This window comes from Canis lupus, chromosome 3, assembly GCF_048164855.1.
Source record: "Canis lupus baileyi chromosome 3, mCanLup2.hap1, whole genome shotgun sequence".
Classification (NCBI taxonomy): Eukaryota; Metazoa; Chordata; class Mammalia; order Carnivora; family Canidae; genus Canis; species Canis lupus.
The window spans coordinates 21686311-21707110 of NC_132840.1; the positions used below are offsets into that span (position 1 = coordinate 21686311).

The 20800-nt window shown below is 55.7% G+C and overlaps 1 protein-coding gene across 5 annotated transcripts in view; it reads left to right on the forward strand.

Annotated features, from left to right (window-relative positions):
* GSE1 (Gse1 coiled-coil protein) overlaps positions 1-20800 on the forward strand; it is a 413371-nt gene that overhangs the window by 135782 nt on the left and 256789 nt on the right. For all 5 annotated transcript variants that reach the window (XM_072819500.1, XM_072819501.1, XM_072819498.1 and 2 more), the window contains exon 2: positions 16668-16848. In XM_072819500.1, the coding sequence (XP_072675601.1) occupies positions 16668-16848 (181 nt within the window). The remainder of the gene's footprint in view (positions 1-16667; positions 16849-20800) is intronic.

Consider the following 20800-nt stretch of genomic DNA (forward strand, 5'->3'; position numbering starts at 1 on the left):
AGTCGGCCCCCCGGGCTCACGAGTCTGACAGGGCGGCCCTCACCAACCCGCTAGACTGAACTACAGGACAGAGCATCGCAGCCCAGCGTGCGCACAGTGTGTCCATGTGCACGTGTGCATGTGCACGCTGATGCCTGTGTACATTCACACATGTACACCTGCATGCTCACACACAACCATGTGGGGGGGGCTGCCTGGCTCAGTCTGTGGAGCGAGTGACTCTTGATCTCAGAGTCATGGATTTGAGCCCCACGTTCCATGTAGAGATGACTTAAAAATAAAATCTTTAAAAAAAAATACCAGGTGTGTGCATCTACATGTGCTCACAGGGTGCACGCACACACGTGCCCAAACACGTTCACGTATGTGTGCGCACATGCTCACATATGCACGTGTGTGCACCCATTCACACAGACACGTGTGCACACCCACAGACACGCACACATAGATGCACGTGTTCTCTGGCACATCCACATGTGCACACACACAACACACGCACACCCAGGTCTGCCCTAGCATCTGAGGGGTTGGGGACACAGGACAGCCTGTTTCCTTCTCTTCCTGTCTGGCCACTGTAGCCACATCACAGGGGCCCCCACTCAGCTCTGGACATGGAGTTCGCCTGCAAGCAGGGACACCTGGGGCCCTGGAACGGGGGGCATGGCCCCTGGCCCCACAAGCTCCTTGTCCTCGGGGACACCTGGGGAGAGGCTCTTGCCTCACACACCCCCACACACAAACCCCATCACCGGTCACCAGGCAGGAACTGGAGAGCGCCCACCAGCCTCATCTCTCCCTCCCACTGGATTCTCACTCTATCCTCCTTCCCAGGGGCTGGAGCATTAGGGCTTTACCCCTCAGAGGCTCCAGACTCGCCCCCCTCTGTGTCTCTCTCACTTTAGAGCAGGTGTTTGTATTAAGTTGCTCAACCTCCTTTGTAGGGTGGCGGGTACCCGAGGGCCTCTGGACTTTACTGGCTGTTCTGGGGGACAGTTTCATGTGGAGGTTAACAATTCAGACCGAGGAGAGACAGCCTGACAACATCTGAGTGCAGAGCAGGCTGTGTGATCTGGGGCGGCTGACTCCCCCCCTCTGGACCCCAGTCCCCTTGTCCACAAAATGGGTGTGTAACGGCAGGAACTATCTCATGGGCGTGGTAGGATCAAGCAAGTTAAGATCCGTAAAGCATTTGAACGACGCTTGGCACATACATCAGATGACATTGAATAACTGTCTTAAGGGGTTGCTGTAAGGAGGGACGCCTGAGTGGCTCAGCGGTTAAGCATCTGCCTTCCAGCTCAGGGCGTGATCCTGGAGTCCTGGGATCGAGTCTCCTTGCATGGACCCTGCTTCTCCCTGTGCCTGTGTGTGTGTGTGTGTGTGTGTGTGTGTGTGTGTGTGTCTCACGAATAAATAAATAAAATCTTTTTTAAAAATGGGGGGTTGCTGTAAGGAGATGTAAGAGCATCTAGGCTTTATTGGGTGGGTCCTGAGGGCCAGGCTGTGTCTTAAGCATGTACGTCTGAGGCCGTTTGTTTTTGTCTGTGAGGTGGCTACTGTCATTATAACCATTTTACAGATGAGGGAGCAGGCACCCAGAGTGGTTTAGTAACTTCCCCGTGGCCACACAGTCACAGTCCATCGTGAAGGAGTCAGCGGCTGAAGCAAGGTGAGCTTTAGCAGAAGGAGGCTGCTGTTGCTTGAGAACCTGGTGGGGTTGTTGTGCAGAGCTCGGCCTGGCTTGGAAGCTGGGCCCCCCACAGCTCATCCTGCGAGCATCGCAGTCAAGGGCAGGTGTTCTCGTGAGGTCACAGCTGTGTGTCTGTGGCCCTGAAGGCTGTCACGGGCAGAGCAAGTCCGGTGTGGGACCACGAGGCCTCCTCGCACCCTCTCGCCTCTCCTGGAGCGCCACTCATGCACCAAATGAACCTCACTGGCTTTGGCGTCATTTCCCCTTGCAGCACCGAGGCTACGTGGTAATTCTCATGCTGTTTTACGTGATGGCAATCGATTATCCCCCTGACGACTTGTTCTAGAGTCTTACCTGGGCATCAAAGCCGAGCAAGCAGGACTGTCTTTTCCATCGTGAGTGTCTTTTCCCTCCGAGGACGGGGCACGTGTGTCTCTGCCCGGCCCTTGGGGCTGCCCCATTTCTCTCGTGGCTTCTCTGAACAGGTGGTGGGCAGTACTGAGTGGTCCTAGAGAGCGTATGCTATGCCCTCCCCGGAGGTCCCACTTTTACGTCCCTCCTTCATGTCCCCGCCCGCTGTGGCCAGGACTTCAGCCACCTGCTTCCCTCAGATCTTTTCAGGGACACAGTAGTGAAAAGCCCCCAGAATCGCTGCCTTCTCAATGCCCCCTCCCTTCTCTTTCCCAGGACCTGGGTGTGTGCACCTGTGTCGGGAGACAGGGACAGAACGAGAGCTTCCTTCTAATCTTTCCCTTTTATACTTCCTTTTGAAAGAATAAACTTAAAAGTCCTTTGCCAGTCAGTTTCTTAGATTCTCGAGTTGCGTCTTTACATCATGAGACTGTTTGCAGATCCATTTTCCACGGCTCTCTTATCTGCCTGTGGACTTGGGGTGAGTGGCTGTGCTACTGTCTGCCTTCCGGAATGTTCCCATCTGTGCCTGGAGCGATGACTGGCATGGGGCCGGGGCTAACGGACAATGTGATATTAATGACTGGGTCCTGGGCTGCTCTTTGACTCTCCTCCTGCCCCCACTGCGTACTCGGCACGGCTTGCGGCACACACTGGGGACTTTAGAGAGCTTCGGTGAACTTTCCAGTCCCAATAGGTAAGGGTGAAGCCAAATGGAAAATAAGCCATACGAGTCACTTAAAAACCAGTGTAAGTGTGCAGGCCCAGCTCCCAACGGCACTGTGTGCGATGGGTCCCACGGTAGGCCCCCACCTGGAGCAGAACGCGCTGCGTGTCTGCTGGCAGGGGAAGACCTCACCCTGTGCGCCCTGCTGCTGGTGGGAGGGGGGTCTTTCCCCATGCACCCTGCTGCTGGGGGGGGCCTTACCCTGTGTACCCTGCTGCTAGAGGGGCCTTACCCCATGCACCCTGCTGCTGCTGGGGGAGGGTCTTTCCCCATGCACCCTGCTGCTGGGGGGGCCTTACCCTGTGCTCTGCTGCTGCTGGGGGAGGGTCATTTCCCCATGCACCCTGCTGCTGGGGGGACTTTACCCTGTGCTCTGCTGCTGCTGGGGGCGGGTGTCTTTCCCCATGCACCCTGCTACTGGGGGGGCCTTACTCTGTGTACCTTGCTGCTAGGGGGGCCTCACCCCGTGCACCCTGCTGCTGGGGGGGCCTCACCCCGTGCACTCTGCTGCTGGGGGGACCTCATCCCGTGCACCCTGCTGCTGGGGGGACCTCACCCTGTGCACCCTGCTGCTGGGGCAGGGGGAGGTCTCACCCCATGCGCCCTGGGCACAGAGGCCATTGAGCCCCACAATCCGTCCAAGCAGGTTGCGCAGCCTCTCTGGGCCTCCAGACTCCTTTCCTCATCTGGAAAATGAGCATGATAATGACAGTGTCTACCTCACGGGTTGTTGCGAGGATTAAGTGAATTAAAATATGTGGAAAGTACTTAAAAACGGTGCAGAGCACAGAGCAGATGCCATCCCTGTGTTTATTATTATTTGATTGCCGTTACGTTTATAATTCTCTCCTACGCTCCGTTGAAACCTTTTCGGCTACGGGGAGAGGCGGCTCGCGGCTGTGTGTACCAGGACGCACACATTCTCCTGCGTCTCCCGGCTCCTCCATCATGAACTTATACCAACGTGTGTGTTTTGGGTTGGCATCGGCTTTAGCAAGCAGGACACCCGGACCACCCGGGCACTCCGGCAGGCAAGGCAGCAGGGCCCGTGCCACCACTATCTCCATCCCTCTGCAGGGGGGCGGGCAAGGCGGTGACTGCGGGCCTATAGGCCTCTGGCCATCCTGCCACCTCCCAACACCGTGGGTGGGACCCGGCTGAGCCGCCACCGAGCAGATGTGACGTCCCATGAGGCTGTTTGCTGTGGCTGTCACCGTGTTTCTACGATCCCGTGACAGAAACCCTGCCCCGGCGTTAATTTACATTACAGCCAGTGCACCCCGACGTGTGTTTTTAAAGGGTATAATTTCTATCAACTTCAATTAGAGCTATTTTTATTTTTGTCACCCTGGAGAATTTCCCTGCGGTTAAGCTGCCACTTTTCACTGTAATACCCCTGGCAAGGGCTGGGGAAAAAATTAATAGTCTAGTGATCACTTAGCTAATGCACTGTCAGTGCTTGATAAACTGACTGCCCTGGGTGAGACGGCCCGGTTTCTACCATAGTAATTATGTCATGTTCACCTGCAGAAGGCAGGGGTCCCTGTGGTGGAGGCCCAGGGCGGAGCTGAGCCCCCACGGAGCCCAGGGCACAGACCCTCCGCTGTACCCTCTCCCCCACATCTGTCTTTGTGGTAATTTAGACACACCAGGGTGGGCGTCTGTCCATCTGGCTATGTGACATTTGGCAGGTTGCTAAATATCTCTGATCCACATTGGAACAGGGAGCATAGCAAAGGGTTACTGCTAATGAACTCGCTGACTTCCCCGGCCTGGGGCAAGAAAGGAGGTGGGTGATGCCAGAGGGCAGGGGCTGCGTGGGGAGCATTGTACCTGGTAAATGGGGGTGTGGAGGCAACCGTTCATGGACGGAGGGGTGTGTGCAAGCCCTGAATGAGGAGTAGCAATTAAACAAGGCACACACTCTGAACACAGGAGGAGGGAGCAGGGACAGGGCTGCCGTGGGCTGTGAGCCTGGTGTGGGGACAAAGAGGCAGCTGAACCTGTGGGAACCAGCCTCCCTCCCCCTGAGGCAGGTGCAGTAAAAAGGAAGGACCCGCCCTTGAGCCCAGCAACCTGGTGAGGTTCCAGGGAATCGTGCAGTGTGGTCCCTGTGTCGCTGCGTTCACACGCATGCTGGACGTTGACAGGACTCCAGGAGTGGAGAACAGATGGGTGGTGGCCGGGGTCTGGGGTCTGGGGCAGCAGGGGCAGGTGGGTGTGCTCAGCAAACAGCATCACAGGGGACACCCGTGGCACAGCCACCTGTGTCTCCACCGTGGCAGTGGATGCAGGAGCCAGCAGGGACACCACAGAGGAAAGGCTGCACACCTGCAGACCCGCGGCCAGACTGGGAGGCCACGTGTGATACAGACGTCCGGTCAGTGGCGGTATCGGCCTGCAGTGTGATGCCACAGCTCTGTAGGATGTTACCCCTGGGGGGAATGTGAGTAAAGGGATGCCACATCCCTCTGTCTTACTTCTTACAACCACATGTGAATCTGTAAGCATCTCAACAGAGAAAGCTAAAACAAACAAAATCTGGATCCCATCTCTGTTGGCTCACTCCCAACGAGAGCCAGAGCCTCTCCGGGGACCCACGAGGCCCTCTGAAACATGACCCCATTGTTTCCCTTGATCCTCTCCGGCCGCACAGCCCCCGTGCTGCTCCACAAACACACTAGGCCCACTCCTGCCTCAGGACCTTTGCATGGGATGTTCCCTATGTCTGGAACCCAGGCCTTGGGCCTCCACGTGACTCCTTCCATGACTCAGATATCTCCTCTGGGAGCAGAGCAGGCAGATGCTGTGTTGGGGACGTCATGCCGGGGCCATTGGTTACAGAGTGCCATCTGGAGAGAGGGTGACAGTCTGGGGCAGATGTGCAACCCCTGCATCTGTGGCAGTAGGATGAGGACACTAATGGAGGTGGGCTGGCAGTGGGTCCAGCTCTGCCTGGGGAGGGGAGCTGGGGAAAGAGACCACAGAAGGGGACGCTCCCCGGGCAGAGGAGGAGGCAAGGATCCGGGACATGACATTTCAAGCAGGAGAGAGGCCCAGGACATTGCAGTGCGGGAGGGGCCTCCTGGCTCTGATAGAGGCTCTGGAGCAGGGGTCCCCAGGATCCTGAACTGAGGGCTCTGCCCCAGGGAGCCTTCACCACATACAGATGGAGAAACCAAGGCCCAGAGACACTTGCCTGAGTGCTCACAGCTCTAAGGCAGTGGAGCTGGGATGTGAGGCAGGCGGGGTTTCTGCAGCTGCCCTCAGCCCCCACAGGACACCTGGAGGGGAGAACAGAGGGCAGTGGGCTCAGAGGTGTGGATGCACAGGTGGGGGAGATGTGCCCCGAGAATGCGTGAACCTAGATGGCAGCTGTGTGCCCGCAGTGGCCCCACCAGTCCCATTTCTCCATGCCTTGCCTCCGCTCCAAGTGGGGGCTCAGCTCCCCTCCTCCCACAGATCCCTCCCCCCGCCCCCCCACCCCATCCCTCCCTCCTCGCCTCTTAGGAGGAGCAGCAAATGGCACATCCCCCTTCCCACTGCCTCTAACCCCATGGGCCTCCCTCCTGACTGCTTCTAGAACAGAGATCAGGAACTCCAGCCCTTGGGCCACATCCATCAGGCAGCTTGTTTATGTATTGCTCATGAACCAAAAATGCATTTTGTTTTTAAAGTTGCAAAAAAAATTTTTTTTTAATTCTAAGGAAGAAAACTATCTCAGGATGTGAAAATTATATGAAATTCAAATTTCAGTGTTCATAAATAAAGTTTTATTGAAACAGTGACACATTGTTATTTTCACGTTGTCCAAGGCTGCTTTAGGGCAACAATGCCAAAGTCAAATAGGTTCAACAGAGACTATATGGTCCTTAGAGCTGAAAATACTTATTATCTGGGCTTTTCAGAAAAGGTGTGCAAACATGCTCCTATCTCAGGGCCGTCATATTTGCTGTTCCCTCTACCTACAACACTCTTCCTCCATATATCGACCTCCATGGCTAGCTCCCTTGTTTCCTTCACATCTTTGCTGAAACATCCCATTAATGAGGCCAGCCTACAGAAAACTCTGACTCTACTCATCTGCCCTCCTCCCTGTTGTCTTCTCCTTTTTTTTTTTTTTTTTTTTTTTTAGGATTTTATTTATTTATTCATGAGAGACAGAGAGCGGCAGAGACACAGGCAGATGAAAAAGCAGGCTCTGTGCAGGGACCCCGACACGGGACTCGATCCCGGGACTCCAGGATCATGCCCTGGGCTGAAGATGGTGTCAAACCACTGAGCCACCGGGGCTGCCCCCTGTTGTCTTCTATTTGCCTTCCTAGCACTTGTTACCAGCTGACATGTGAATGAATATGTCTGTCTCCCCAACCAGAATGTCAGCTCCTTAATGGTGGGAATTTTTAACTGTTTTGTTTGCTGCTGTATTCCAGGCATACTGCAGGAAATAAATACATAATAAATGTTTGTTGGGCAGATGGATAGATGGATGATTGGATAGATGGATGGATGGATGGATGGATGGATGGATGGATGGATGGATGGATGGATGAGGAGTTGGCCAACCAGATGGATTAGTAGTTGGATGGGTGGATGGATGAATGATTGGATAGATGGACAAATGGATTGATGAGGAGTTGGCCAGCCAGATGGATGGGTGAATGGATAGTGGATGGATGGATGGATGGATGGATGGATGGATGGATGGACAGACAGGTGGGTAGATGCATGGTTTGATGGATAGGCAGATGGGGTGGATGGATGTGAGGTGCGATAGACGTATGAAAGGCTAGGTTGGGCCAAATCACACAGCTCTTGGATGCCATGTGCAGGGTGAAAACTTTGGTAAAGGGTTTTGTGCAAACAGGATGAATGGTGTTTTGCAAAGATCACTCAGACAGAGGCAGGGTTGGGAATGGAGCAGACAAGGGCTCTGTGTCCAGAGACTGATGGGAGGCTCTCTCCCTGGGAAGTGGGAGGAGATGTGCAGGCACAGCAGACACAGCAAGAGTGGGAGATGGGAACTCCAGGAGATCTGGGGTGTCAAATGCAATTGGTCACAGCTCAGCCTAGCTCCCCATGCTGGCCTCTAGGAGATGGGGCTCCAAGTTGATGCCAAGGACTCAGGGGCCTCCATGTCCACGAGGGCTCTTTCCTGGGCCTGGGCTGGATTCACCAACAGCACGCTCATGCTCTGTTGCCTGCAAGCCAGACGCTCTTGCCTCTGGAAGCAGTCAACTCCGCGCAGCTTTCTGCCCTGTCCCCGGCCATGAGAGGGAATTGGTTGCCTCAGAGGCCTGCCTTGAGGGAGGGAGTCAGGGACATACCTTCTAGAATGTTTCTTTCAGCCACAAGAGCAGCAGAAGCTGGGCATGCCTGCTTCTGGCCAGTTCCCACTGGCCCGCCTGCTGCCCAAATATCCCATCAGCCTCCCTGTGACCCCACCCTCCCATTCTTTCTGCTCCCACCCCTGTGTGTCTCCTGAGGCTCTGGGTGCCCTTAGCAGCAGACTCTGGCTTTCCAGTAAGGTTCTCAGAGACATCTCACCTCCCCTGCCCATCCCATGCAATGTGGCCAAACACTGGAAGCAAGTCATCCTTTCTGTGCCTTGACTTCTTCATCTGTACAATGGGGCCTCACTGTTCCTGCCCTCCCCCCACCCAGACTGTCTAAGGCTTGATGGGCTGACGCCTGCAAAGATCAGCGAGAGGCCCGGCATTTGTAGCTGCTGTGAACGAACAGCTGCGACCATGCCTGATGGGCAAGCCAGCCTGCCATTTTAGGATCACGGCCCGTGAGCCTTCCACCCCTTAGGAGACACGGTATTCCTGGCTTGGAAATACACCCCAGTGTCATCTGCACCAGGAGATTCTTCCCCTCTGGTCTTGATCTGGGGACTTTCTCATTCTCCCATGAAGACCTCTTTGTGGCAGATGAGGTTGGGATCCCTGGCCTCCCATTCTTCCTGCTTGAACAAGTACATTCATGGGCTTCCTGCATGTCCCTGCAGCCTGTGCTAGGCTGAGGGAACCCTCATGGCCACTCAGGCTGTGGGTGTGAGTCTCAGCACACCCCTAACCCTTACAGATGAGGAAGCTGAGCCCCTGAGGCATTAAAAACATGTCCAAGAGCACCCAGCTTGGAGGCCAGGAGTGGTGCCCTGAGTGGCTCCGTGGCCACATACTGCCTTTCACTCCATTGGGTTGGCTCCCCTTCTGGGAAGCACCTGTGCTTTCCTCTTCCCCAGACATACACGGGAAGTGCCCTGTGGCTGCCAGCAGTGGATCCAGGCCAGGAGATGTCCGTGTACTTCCTCCTCTTGGCCTCAGCTCCTCATCTATACAGCAGGCTGGTCACAGCCCCTCTCCTGATGGCCAAGCTCCAGGAGGTGGTTCTGTGCATACTCTGCAGACTGTTCAGGTGAAAAATTAGGACCACTTCTTCTTCTTTTTTTTTTTTTTTTTGACATTTTATTTATTTATTTGACAGAGAAAGCATAAGCAAGGGGATTGGCAGAGGGAGAGGGAGAAGCAGGCTCTCCACCAAAGCAGGGACCCAACATGGGGCTCAATCCCAGGATCCTGAGATCATGACCTGAGCTGAAGGCAGAGGCTTCACTGACTGAGCCACCCAGACACCCCAAGAGATGACCATTTCTCTCTCCTTACCTAGTTGCAGCAACCTGTCACCGGGCCAGACTTGAAGCCAGGGACAAAACCTTGTTTTCATTCTTCCTGGATCACGTGTCCTCTTGGGCTTCTGTGGTCCTCGAGGCTGCATGAGCCCCGTGCCTCCCCCGCTTCCCTCTAGCCCCTGGGAGGTGGGAGCACCTGGGAGGACTCAGGTGGGGAAGAATCGGATCAAGACCCCCGGCCAAGTTGGCGACACCCACCGCCCCCCATCCCCCCAGTGCTGCAGCCAAGTGCCCTAATTGCTGTCACAGATGCAGCAGCCACCAGCCTCTCCAGCGCGCTCTGCTATGTCGCGTGAGCTTAATTAGTCCCTGATTACTCATTTACTGGGTGCTGTGTGTATTCCACATCTAATAACTTTCCAATTACGCCCGGTCTGCGCCGCACATTTAATAACCCTGTACTTGTCTGCTTATCGGGGACTCTGCATTCGACAGCCTAGGCTCCCCCTGACCCAGAGCCTTATCGTTCCCTTTACTGCAGTGTTTGGAGTTCTCTGCTTGCCATTATGGAGCTATTACAGGGAATTAAGGGGCGTAAAATACTGGTTTTTGGCCTCCGATGCACCAGCTTGCAGTGCAGAACGGGGAATCCCACCAGAGAGTGCAGAGCACAGTATCTCTGTGGGGGGGCTCTGGCGGGGGCTGCTGCGGGCCAGGAGGGGGATGGGGGGCCTGTGGCAGGGCTGGGCCGTGTCCCCTTATTTCCCTCCACTGCATCCCCCAACAGCTGGCAGACAGAGGTCTCCGGCCAGTTCAGAAGGCGCCCTTGGCCGTGCCCGCCCAGCCGCCCAGCCAAGGCGTGATCCAGCCATCACCGTTTGGGAGGCAGGTGACTTTTCTCCCCAAACTCGGCTTCCGGCCTCTGCCCAGTTTTTCCCTGGGGCAAAGGGAAGGTGATGCTGTGTTCTTTTGAGCCATCGGGATCCTGGCATCTCCTCCTCTTCTCCTGCTCTGTGCCCTGTCTCATCCTCCCGGCCTTGCTCCTGAAATAAATCGGTCACAGCCCATCAGCAAACCCACTGCCGTTTACCTGCAGCACAGAGTTGCATCCTGGAGACCTGGGGCCGGCCTGTGTGTTGCTGTGTGTCTGCTGAGGCAGCGAGTGTGGGCATCAGAACCTGCTAGTAAAAAAAAAAAAAAAAAAAAAAAAGAACCTGCTAGTGTTCAGTGAGCCACACGGTGTGCCAGGCGCTGTGCAGTCTGAGTGCTGGACACAGGACACAGCGCTGGCCTGATACTCAGCTGTGGTTGTGACCCGCTGGGTGACCTTGGGCAACTGTCTTGGCTTCTCTGTGCCTGGGTTTTCTCCTCAAAATGTGGGAGGTAAGGTTGGGTTGTTGGAAGGAGTAAATAGGCTACTGACGTCAGGAGCATGGTAGGCACCTGGCACATAACAGGTGCTCAGTAAATCTGGGGTAGGCATTACTAGCCCTTTTCCCAGAAGCGTAAACTGAGCTCAGAGCAGTCATGAGTGCCTGTCACCTGTACTTAGGGCAGCAGTAAGCAGCAACATCTGCTGTATCCAAGGCCGGCACAGCTGGCTTCCTTAGTGCATCCTGAGCTGACTTGGAACTAGAGTAAGATTCAGGATTGTAAAGAAAGTGGGGCAGCCCGTGCCCCAGTGACTGCAGGGACCCCTTGATTGACTTGGGCCTCCAGGCCAGAAGCAGGCAAGGGGGGCTGGAAGGTGGCCCTGCTGGCAGCAGCCAAAACCCCCCAGAGGCCAGGTGAGCCCCCCGCCGAGGTCAGTGCAGTGAAGCCTTCCCCAACGCGCACCCTTCCAGGCTTTGTGGGGCCCTCTGGCCACTGCACCCCTTTGCCTCTTGTTTCTGACACTCATGCCACAGGTCATGAGACTGGCTGCCATTTCTTGAGCAGCTATTATGTGCCAGTACATGTAGTGTCTGATTCTCTCCACTCTCCCTTTTTATGGCAATAGACACTCATTGTTATCCTGCCCCTTTTTATGGAAGAGGAAGCAGAGGTCGAGTGAGATGAAGTCACTTTGCTAAGATCTCCCCATTGGGGGGAGTGGCTGGGACCCTGTGCACGGCCACCCACTGCCCCCAGGCTGAGAGGTGGGGTCTGGCCAGGCACCTGGGAGGGGGGCAGACATCGGCTCTGCCGCAGAGGCTGCTAGAGGGAGAAATCCTGGTGCTTCGTCCAGCCCCTGGGCTGCTCTGGGCCCTCCAACCGGAACTTTCCTGGTTTTCAAAAATACATGTTTTGCACGCTATGACATGGATGAGCCTGGGAAACATGCTGAGTGAAAGAAGCCAGACACAAAGAGCCACACGCTGTAGGGTACCGCGTGTATGAATCGCCAGAACAGGCAAATCTATGGAGACGGACAGGAGGTCGTGGCTGCCAGGGCTGGGGAGGGATAAGGAGTGGCAGCTAGTGGGTCGGGCTTCCTTTTGGGGTGATGGAAATGTTCTGAAATGGATTCCAGTGATGGTTGTATGACTCTGCGAGACTATTAGAAGCCATTGAATCGTACACTTTAAATGGGTGAATTGTATAGTTTATGTGAATTATATCTCAATGAGACTGGGGTTTTTTGTTTTGTTTTTAAGATTTTTAAAATTTATTTATTCGAGAGAGCGAGAGAGAATGAGAGCTTGGGGGTAGGAGCAGAGACAGCAAGCAGGCTCTGGGCTGAATGCAGAGCCTGACGTGGGGCTCAATCCCAGGACCTGAGATCACAACCTGAGCTGAAACTGAGAATTGGACACTTACCCAACTGAGCCATCCATGTGTCCCTCAATAAGGCCGTTTTTAATAACAGAGCAGAGGGGGGACCTGGAGGGCTCAGTGGTTGAGGGTCTGCCTTCGGCTCATGATCCTGGGGTCCTGGGATTGAGACCCACGTCGGGCTCCCTGCATGGAGCCTGCTTCTCCCTCTGCCTGTGTCTCTACCTCTCTTTCCATGTCTTTCATGAATAAATAAATAAAATCCTTAAAGCAACAAAAACAGAACAGGGGTTCCCAGACTTGGGGCCTCACGCACCAGTAAGATTAATAAGACAAAGCTGGGTGCTGACAACATCGTGACATGGTTTTCCCCTCTGGAGCAGGGACATGGCATCTGCCCAGCTGCTAAATTTACCTGGGTCGGCTTTCTCTAAAATTCACTCAGTTCCCTGGAGAAAGTGTAACAATATAAGATCTCGTTAGGATCTTCAGTGATGGGCTCCTTTTATTAGATGCCCACCTTTATTAGAAAGAACCCTGGCAATTTGCCCCCTTTTGCCCTGCCCCACTAACCACCTACCGCTGTAATCCTAGTACGTGATCCAAGAAAACAAAGGGAACAACAGCCTTCACTCCACTTGATCTGTGGGGGCCCCGTGGGCTGCTCTGAGATGCTGCAATTTCCAAGGTCCCCAGGTCAGGGAACAATGTATGTCCCAGGCCCGCTCCTACAAGTACCTTGAATGGATGAATGGAGACAAGCCGTGAGCTCAGAACTCTCGGCTGTGGTCGAGAGGGAATGATGAATGTGTGGGTTCAGGGCCTGCTTTCGATGAGTCAGGAACTGTCATACATTTGGCTTTGAAGTGAAAGCAAAGGCGACTCTTTACCTCCATTTGATGGTCTGGCTGAGAACCCTTGCGCCCACCTAAGATGAGCCTCGCGTGAGATGATCTGTATTCAGGACACCACGTGTCGGCAGCCTGGCCTGTCGTTAATACTGGCTGAGCCCCCCTACCCCCCGCCAGGAGTCATGGGCAGCTGCAGACGACCACCAGAGAAAAGGGGGTGAAATTCTTTCACTTCCAGCAAGAGTCACAGCAGTGGGAAGAGCTAGCATGCAGGCGGGACCGGCATCCGGTCCCCTTGTGTTTCTGGCATAGAGTGGTGCCAAGAAACATTTATATCTGGGCCGGGCACTGTTCTAGAGCTTTACAGGTTGTCATAGCTATCCACTGCTGCATAACAAGCAACTACACATTTAGCAGCTTAGATAGCAACTCATTTATCTTCACAAGACTCGTCAGGGCCTCCACTCCGGTCCTCACAGGCTGCCAGTCAAGGCGCCGGCCAGCTGTGCATCTGGAGGCTCGACCGGGGAAGGACCCACCTCCAGATTCTCTCGGGCTGTTGGCAGAATGTGTTTTCCTGTGGGGCTGGGGGCTGCCATGAACACCCACGTACAGGTGTTTGTGCGGATGCGGGTTTTTGGTTTTCTGGGATATCTGCCCAGGAATGAAATTGCTGGGTCATATGGTAACACTACGTTTGACCTGAGGAGCTGCCCCATTTTACGTTCCTGCCAACCGCGGATGAGCATTCACACAGTGTGTTAACATGTGTTGGACTAGATGCCAATATTTAATAATCATGAGAGTGCAGCCTTTAAAAGTGGGTTTCCAGGGCGCCTCGGCATCTCAGTTGGTTGAGCATCCAACTCTTGGTTTCAGTTCAGGTCATGATCTCAGGGTCATGAGATCAAGCCCCGCACCAGGCTCTGTGCTCAACGGGGAGTCTGCTTGAGATTCTTTCTCTTTCTCTTTCTGCCCTCCCCACTGCATGCTCGCTTCCCCTCCCAGATAAATAAATAATCTTTGAAAAATAATTAAATGAAAATAAATCAATGATAGTGTATTCCCAGCCTCTTCTTGAAAAATGAGATCTGGCAAGATGGAGCTCTATTCCCTCCATGGGACGCCGGTGACACTGAGGCCATTGTCACCCCTACATTCTGACCTACCCAGTACTTTCTTCATGGTTCACTGTCCTGGTCTCTGGAGGATGAATGTTCAAATCTCTCCTCCCTCCCCATCCTCCCTTCCTTTCAAAACCTGCTCCCTTTGAAGGCCTAGTTCAAGTTCCACCTGCTCCAGGAAGACTGCCCGGATTTCTCCAGCCCCTGGGGAGGTCTTCTAACTCCTGCAGTGCTTGTCATCTGCACCTCTCTTGCCCAGGCAAATTGTCTTTTGCTGTCTGCTCTTCTCTACTTAAAAGCCATGTCTCCTACTTGCTTTGTAACAGCTGAGTCTGCTCCCAGCTGCTTGGGTTCAAGTCCTGATGCCTCCAATTACAGTTAGGAGCTCAGACAGGCCACTTTATCTCCTCATGCCTCTGTGTCCTGGTGCGTGATATGGCTGTTGGGAAGATTAAGCATGGCACATAGTAGGTACTCAGTAAATGAGGTCCTCCTGCCTACAGCTCCCCATCCTGGGAGCCAGCCTTCTAACTCCCAAAAAGTGGCCCCCTCGCCTTCCCCCAGCAGGACCCTGGAGGGGGTCTAGGGAGGAGAAGCAGGAGGGGGTCTCCCCTCTCTCCCTTCTACCAGCCGGTTTTGGCGGGGATCAGAGCCAGCCCCTCCCCCACTGCCCTCCCCCATGCCCCTCCAGCACCCCCCTCAGAGGGTTTGACCAGGTACCACCACATAGATAGTTCCCATGCTGGCTGGGCAAGCCATCCTGTGAGTAATAGTGGATACAGCAGCCTGTGCCGGGCAGTTTCCCAAGACAATTAGGATAAGATTGCAAAAGCAGCTAAAACCCGACCAGACGGGATATGTATGGGGCTCCAGCGTCCCTGCCATGCTGATGGGCCCCCTGCCCCTGAGCAAGCGAGCGAGGGAATAAAGTGTGTCGGGCTGAGATGCCGCCTCCTCCTGGCTCCAGCCTAAGCCGCCAGCACGCCTGTGGGATTTGCGGGGGCTGTGGTCTGGGCAGTGTCACCATATGGATCCCATAAATTAAAGCATTCCCGGAAACAAACGGTAAACGTATCCGCCTCTCCCAGGGAGGGCTGGCGGAGGCCCTGCTCACCCAGGGAATTCTGGGCCATCCATCTCTCTTAGGGCACTTTGGTTTTATGGCAGTAATCCCTAAAACAACTGGACCAACATGAAGCGCTTTGTGACAGCCGTGCTGGCCCTGGAGCTCGTAGTCGACCCCTGGGGGGTCGCCAATCACCAGAACTGGCCCCTGGGTGGCTGTGGGCACTGGGGCCCTGGACCCTGTGCAGGGCTTGTGTCACTGCCTCCCCCACCAGTAGGGCGAAGCCTCTGAGGTTGGAGTGGGAGCCCAGGACCTGAAGCCCTGTTGTCTGGGCTGACCCTGCCTCAGAGTCAAGCGGCTCTGCAACCACAGACTCCTCCTAAGCCTCAGTTTCCCTAGATGTGGGGAAGAGGATGGCATGACCAGGATAGTCAGAGTCCTAAAGACAGAAAGAAAGTAGGATGGGACACCTGGGTGGCTCAGCGGGTGAGCGTCTGCCTTTGGCTCAGGGTGTGACCCTAGTCCCGGGATGGAGTCCCGCATCGGGCTCCCTGCAAGGAGCCTGCTTCTCCCTCTACCTGTGTCTCTCATGAATAAATAAATAAATAATTTTTTTAAAAAAGTAGAATGGAGGGAACCCTGGGTGACGCAGCGGTTTAGCGCCTGCCTTTGGCCCAGGGCGCGATCCTGGAGACCCGGGATCGAATCCCACGTCGGGATCCCGGTGCATGGAGCCTGCTTATCCCTCTGCCTATGTCTCTGCCTCTCTCTCTCTGTGTGTGTGTGTGTGTGTGTGTGTGTGTGTGTGTGTGTGACTATCATAAAAAAAAAAAAGTAGAATGGAGAAATGGTGGGCATCAGAGGGTCTGGAGAGTTAGAGCACACCAGGTATGGAGTTTCTGTTTGGGTGAGAAAGTTCTGGAAATGGGTCGAGGTGATGGTTGCATACCATAAATGTACTTAATGCAAATGGTCAAGATGGTAAGTTTTATGTTAGGTATATTTTACCACAATAAAAAAAATAGGAAACAGGGGTTGGGGTGGGGAATGGGTGTGTGTGGAATGGGGTGACCACCACGTGGAGGAAACTGAAGATTAGCTAGGTTAATCATTATAGTTATAATTAACTAGCGGGTAGCTATTGCCAACTTCGGTGCAGAGCTGAGGGGGCTTGGGGAGCAACGGGGCCAGCAGGTGTCCTCAGGCAGCAGTCACTGGGCAAGGAAGACATTCACACTGGTTTTGCCGGGGACAAAAGCCAAGCCAGCCAAGCTAGCTCAGCCGAGTCCCCGATGACAAAGCCAGGCCATCGTGGGGGAGGAGTGGTGCCCGGCGGCTCGGGTGTCCACCTGTTGGGCATCTCTGGGCAAGTGTGGCCAAGACTCACCATGTCCCCTCCTGTCCTTCCAGGTCACAGCTGCATCTCTTGAGGCATCAACAACTGTCCACCCTCCATCCAGGGAGCCTGAACCCCGGCCAGGCGCCCCAGCAGAGAGCACGCCCAGAGGCCCCAGGCCGGCCCAGGAGCCGGGGCCCACCCGGTCTCAGCAGAGCAGCGTGGCTGGGGCCGCAGCGGACCTCGCAGGCACAGGTAGACACCAGTGCTCTCCCGTCTCTGGGTGCTGGCGTGGCTCGTGCCATCGCAGCAGGGAGGGTGGCTCCCAGCACTGCGTCCGGGCACAGACCTCCACGGTCACCGTGTTCTCGGGGAGAGCCTGGAGGCTGCATCTCCTTTCCTGGGGTTTGGATCTTTTTTTCACACTCCTCAGAGATTAAATCAACTTGTGGTTTCATTAGAATCCGTGCTTCCTGACACCCTCCCATCCCTGATTCACAGACGGCCTCTGCATGTTATATTTATTACCTATAATTGCATTGTATGCACTTGTTCATTTTGAAACCACTGCCCACAGTGCTGGGCCAGGCCCTTCACCTGGCCACTTCTGCCCCCCAGGAACCGCCTGCCCACATGCGCTCTTTCCAGCATACCTGTGTTTGCCCAAACCCCGATTACCTCCTTTTGCTGGCGATCTGAGCCACATCTCGGCCGGCTGTCCTGCCCGGCGTCCCCAGCCGGCTGTGTGGTCTCCGCCCTGGGCTGTTCCGATGTCCTCTCTCTGCCTGTGGTGAGGGAACCGTTTCTGGGCTTCTCCGTCATGAATGCGCCGGGGCCTGGCACATGTCTCTCTGGGGGCTGGTGTCAGCCGGGCCGGGAGCCTGTGACTGGGGGAGGATGCTGTCCACGGGTGCCCAGCATGGGCATTTCGCTGCCATCGCACCAGCCACAGAGACCCTGTCTGCCCATCGTGGCATCTTCCCCAAAGACAGAGAGGTTGTCCCTCCTTGGGTGATGGGCCTGGGAGTGTGGAGTCCTGAGGCCTTCACCGCGAGGCCTGTGGACACGGGCCAGGGGCAGCAAGTGGATCCCAGGCAGGCCATTAGGCCGGATGTCATGTCTGTGTGTGGGCACCTGCGTCCTTACCTGGGGCAGGTCCTAGAGCAGCCCCTTCAGGCCATATTTCTGTCCTCAGAGGGGGTCCCTGTATGTGGCCTGCCTGTCACTGCCCTGAGAGGGCAGTGAGTGAGGCCCATGCCAGCCCCTGGTATGTGCCCCACTGACAGCACTGCTTGTGCTGGGAGGAGACAGGCTAGCTGATGTGGGGAGTCGGGGGCAGGGTTGGGGGGCAGCTGGCCTGCCCCACTCTCAGGTCCAGGGCTTCCATCTGGGGCATCCGTCTCCAGGACAACCCCTTTCTCTCTGTGGAATGCTCTCGGCAAGGGACACGTCCAAGTGACCAGGGGCTTCCAGACCATGCAGGCCCCTGAGGGATCCCCAGACCCTGGCAGATGGGCCTGCAGGTGGTGGGTGAGGATGCTGTTTGGGGAGCCGTTCCCTCCAGCCCCCAGCACACTTGGAGCCCTGCACGTGTGTCTTCTTCTGCTCCATGTCTCTTCCTCCTCCAAGAAATGGGAATGAAGGCTAATGGGAGGGCCTGGCTTATAGGATAGGCGTGGGTGGGAATCGGCTCAACTGGGATGGAAGATGTCCGGTGTAGGTCTGGCCCCGAGTGCCGGCAGCACTGGCTGGTGTCTGCGCCGTTGTGGTTTGTGATCCCCGGGCACCTGGCCGCGCCTCTTCCTGGCAGCATGGAGTGCCCTGGAGGATGCTCTCCTGCCCCACCTCCTCCACCCGAGCCACACCTCAGCTTTGGGGAATATCCTGCAAAACCAGACTCTGGGGGATCCTATCCCCCACCCCAACTGGCACACACAAGGCCCAGCCCCCCAGCCCCCCAGCCCCCCAGCCCTGGGGCTGCCTGGGGTGGAGCAGGGGCCCAAGGCCCGCGTCTGCCAGCTGCTACCGTCAGGCTGCAGCCCTGCCCGGAGGGGGGTGCGCAGCTTCACAGCCAGAGGCCTGCCAGGAGCGCCGTCCTGTCTTCAGGCTCCTCCCCGGGAGGCCGCTGATGCTGCTCAGAAACGTGACAGTGACTAATGGTTTATTACACACCTGCCACCTCTCATCGGGCGGGCAGGCACAGCCTCCAGGTCCAGCTGTGCACTGCCAGCTGGATGGCGGGCAGGCGCTGGGGGTGAGCACATCCAGACACACGGATACAGGAGCTGGGGCGTGCAGGAACGGGACCTGGCAAACGCACCACACACAAGGGTACACACATGGGTACAGACACGTGGACCGATGTGCACACACATGCCCCGGGACTCTCTGACCTGTGCACATGGGCACACAAACACACACACACACACACACCCCTTCCTGGCACTTCCTCTCTCCAGAGCTCCAAACCCCTGTCTCTCCACGGCCTCCCCCCACCTCCTGAGATGATGGCTTCCACCCCAGTGCTCATGGGGGCAGGGGCCTTTCCCAGAAGGCCTGGGTGGCTGTGGGCATCTGCTGCCTGGCAGGGTAGCTACCCAGTGCAGTCCACTTCTGACCCTCGAATCCCTGCAAACGTCTTGTACAAAGAGACAGCAGCATTTGCTGGCGGGAGGGGGGTGGGGAGCTGTCACAGCAGGAGCCCTTGTGCCAGGCCAGGTGGCTGGGCCCGGCGCCCCCCAGGTACTCAGGTGGCCACCCTGCTTGCTTCTCTCCCAGAGGTGGATGTAGCGTGGTGCAGAATGCCCTCCTAGGACGTGGTCACTTGCTGACTGCAGGGAGTATAGCTCTGGGGCTGCCGGGGAGGTAGGGACCTCAGGGCCAGGACTCTTGTGCAGGCAAGCCACGTAGCTTGGACTGACCAGACGTCTCCAGCTGGTAGGAGATAACCAAAGCCTGGCCATAAGATGGCCTTCCCTCATAGGATCACGAGCCCCCAGGCTCAGCTCTGTCCCATATTCTTAAGCCTTTAATCAAAGCAAGATCCATTTCTCATGTGGCATACTTGCCTGTGGTATAAAAGCCAGCAAGAGGACACTCCCAATTCATCACAAACTGATGGGAACAGGCATTCCTGAACAATTATCTTTGTGCAGCCACAGCCTCCTTGGGAGAGAGCAGCACCATCTGGTGATACGTGAGAGTGTGGCTCGGTGTCCGAGACCTAGGTCCAAGTTTCCAAGGCAGAGAGGTACTCCCCAGACATGGAGACTTTGCAAGGTTCAGAATCTTCCCCAAGCTTAGCTGTTCCAACTGCGAGTAGGTGTGGTAAAAATGTAGTCTTCCTGTAGCGGGATGAACATCAGTGGGATGAACATCACGGAGGTACTCAGGGTTGCCGTGCAAGGTTGTGCAGATTGCACACTGCACAACCCCAGGGTTGTGGTCTCTGTGATGAATGTGCTTCTTGTGTGGTCATCAGGGCTGCCATATGCATAGCTAAGTGATAGCCCCAGAGTTGCGCCCTCTGGGCCCTAGATGTCCTTTTCGGAGCTGTGGCAGTACCTAATAATATCTCTATAAAGAGAGATAGTGGAGGGGTGCCTGGGTGGCTCAGTCGGTGAAGCGTCTGCCTTCAGCTGAGGTCATGACCCTGGTGTCCTGGGATCCAGCCCTGCATCTGCTCCCTGCTCAAGTGGGGAGTCTGCTTCTCCCTCTCCTTCTGCTGCTCCCCCTGCTTGTGCTCTCTCTCTCTGCTCACTGTCAAATAAGTAAAATCTTTAAAAAATAATTTTAAAAATAAAATCAATTGTGTTAGGGCAAGCCCTGACCGGTGCTGTAACAGATACTCCTGAACCCATCATGGTTCCTGGTGGGTGACACAGGGTCCTAGTTGTCCCCTGAGCCCATGGCTCTGACATTTCTTCCAGAGTGCCCTGCTTCCCTCACCAGCAGACACAAGGAAGAGAACACGGATACTCACCCACCTTGGCCTTGAGGCGACCCACGTCGCTTCCTTTTTGGCCTGAACCAGTTCCCGCCTCACCCAGAGGCAGAGGGTGCCGGGCAGTAACACCAGTCCCGTGTAGGAGGGGCCGGGCCTGCTGACAGTTGGCTGCCCATCTCTGGCCCCGCGGCACGTTCTCCTGGGCAGTTCATCCAGTGCTCTGTGAGCTCCGAGACCGTGGGTCCGAGCCTGTGGCGCTCC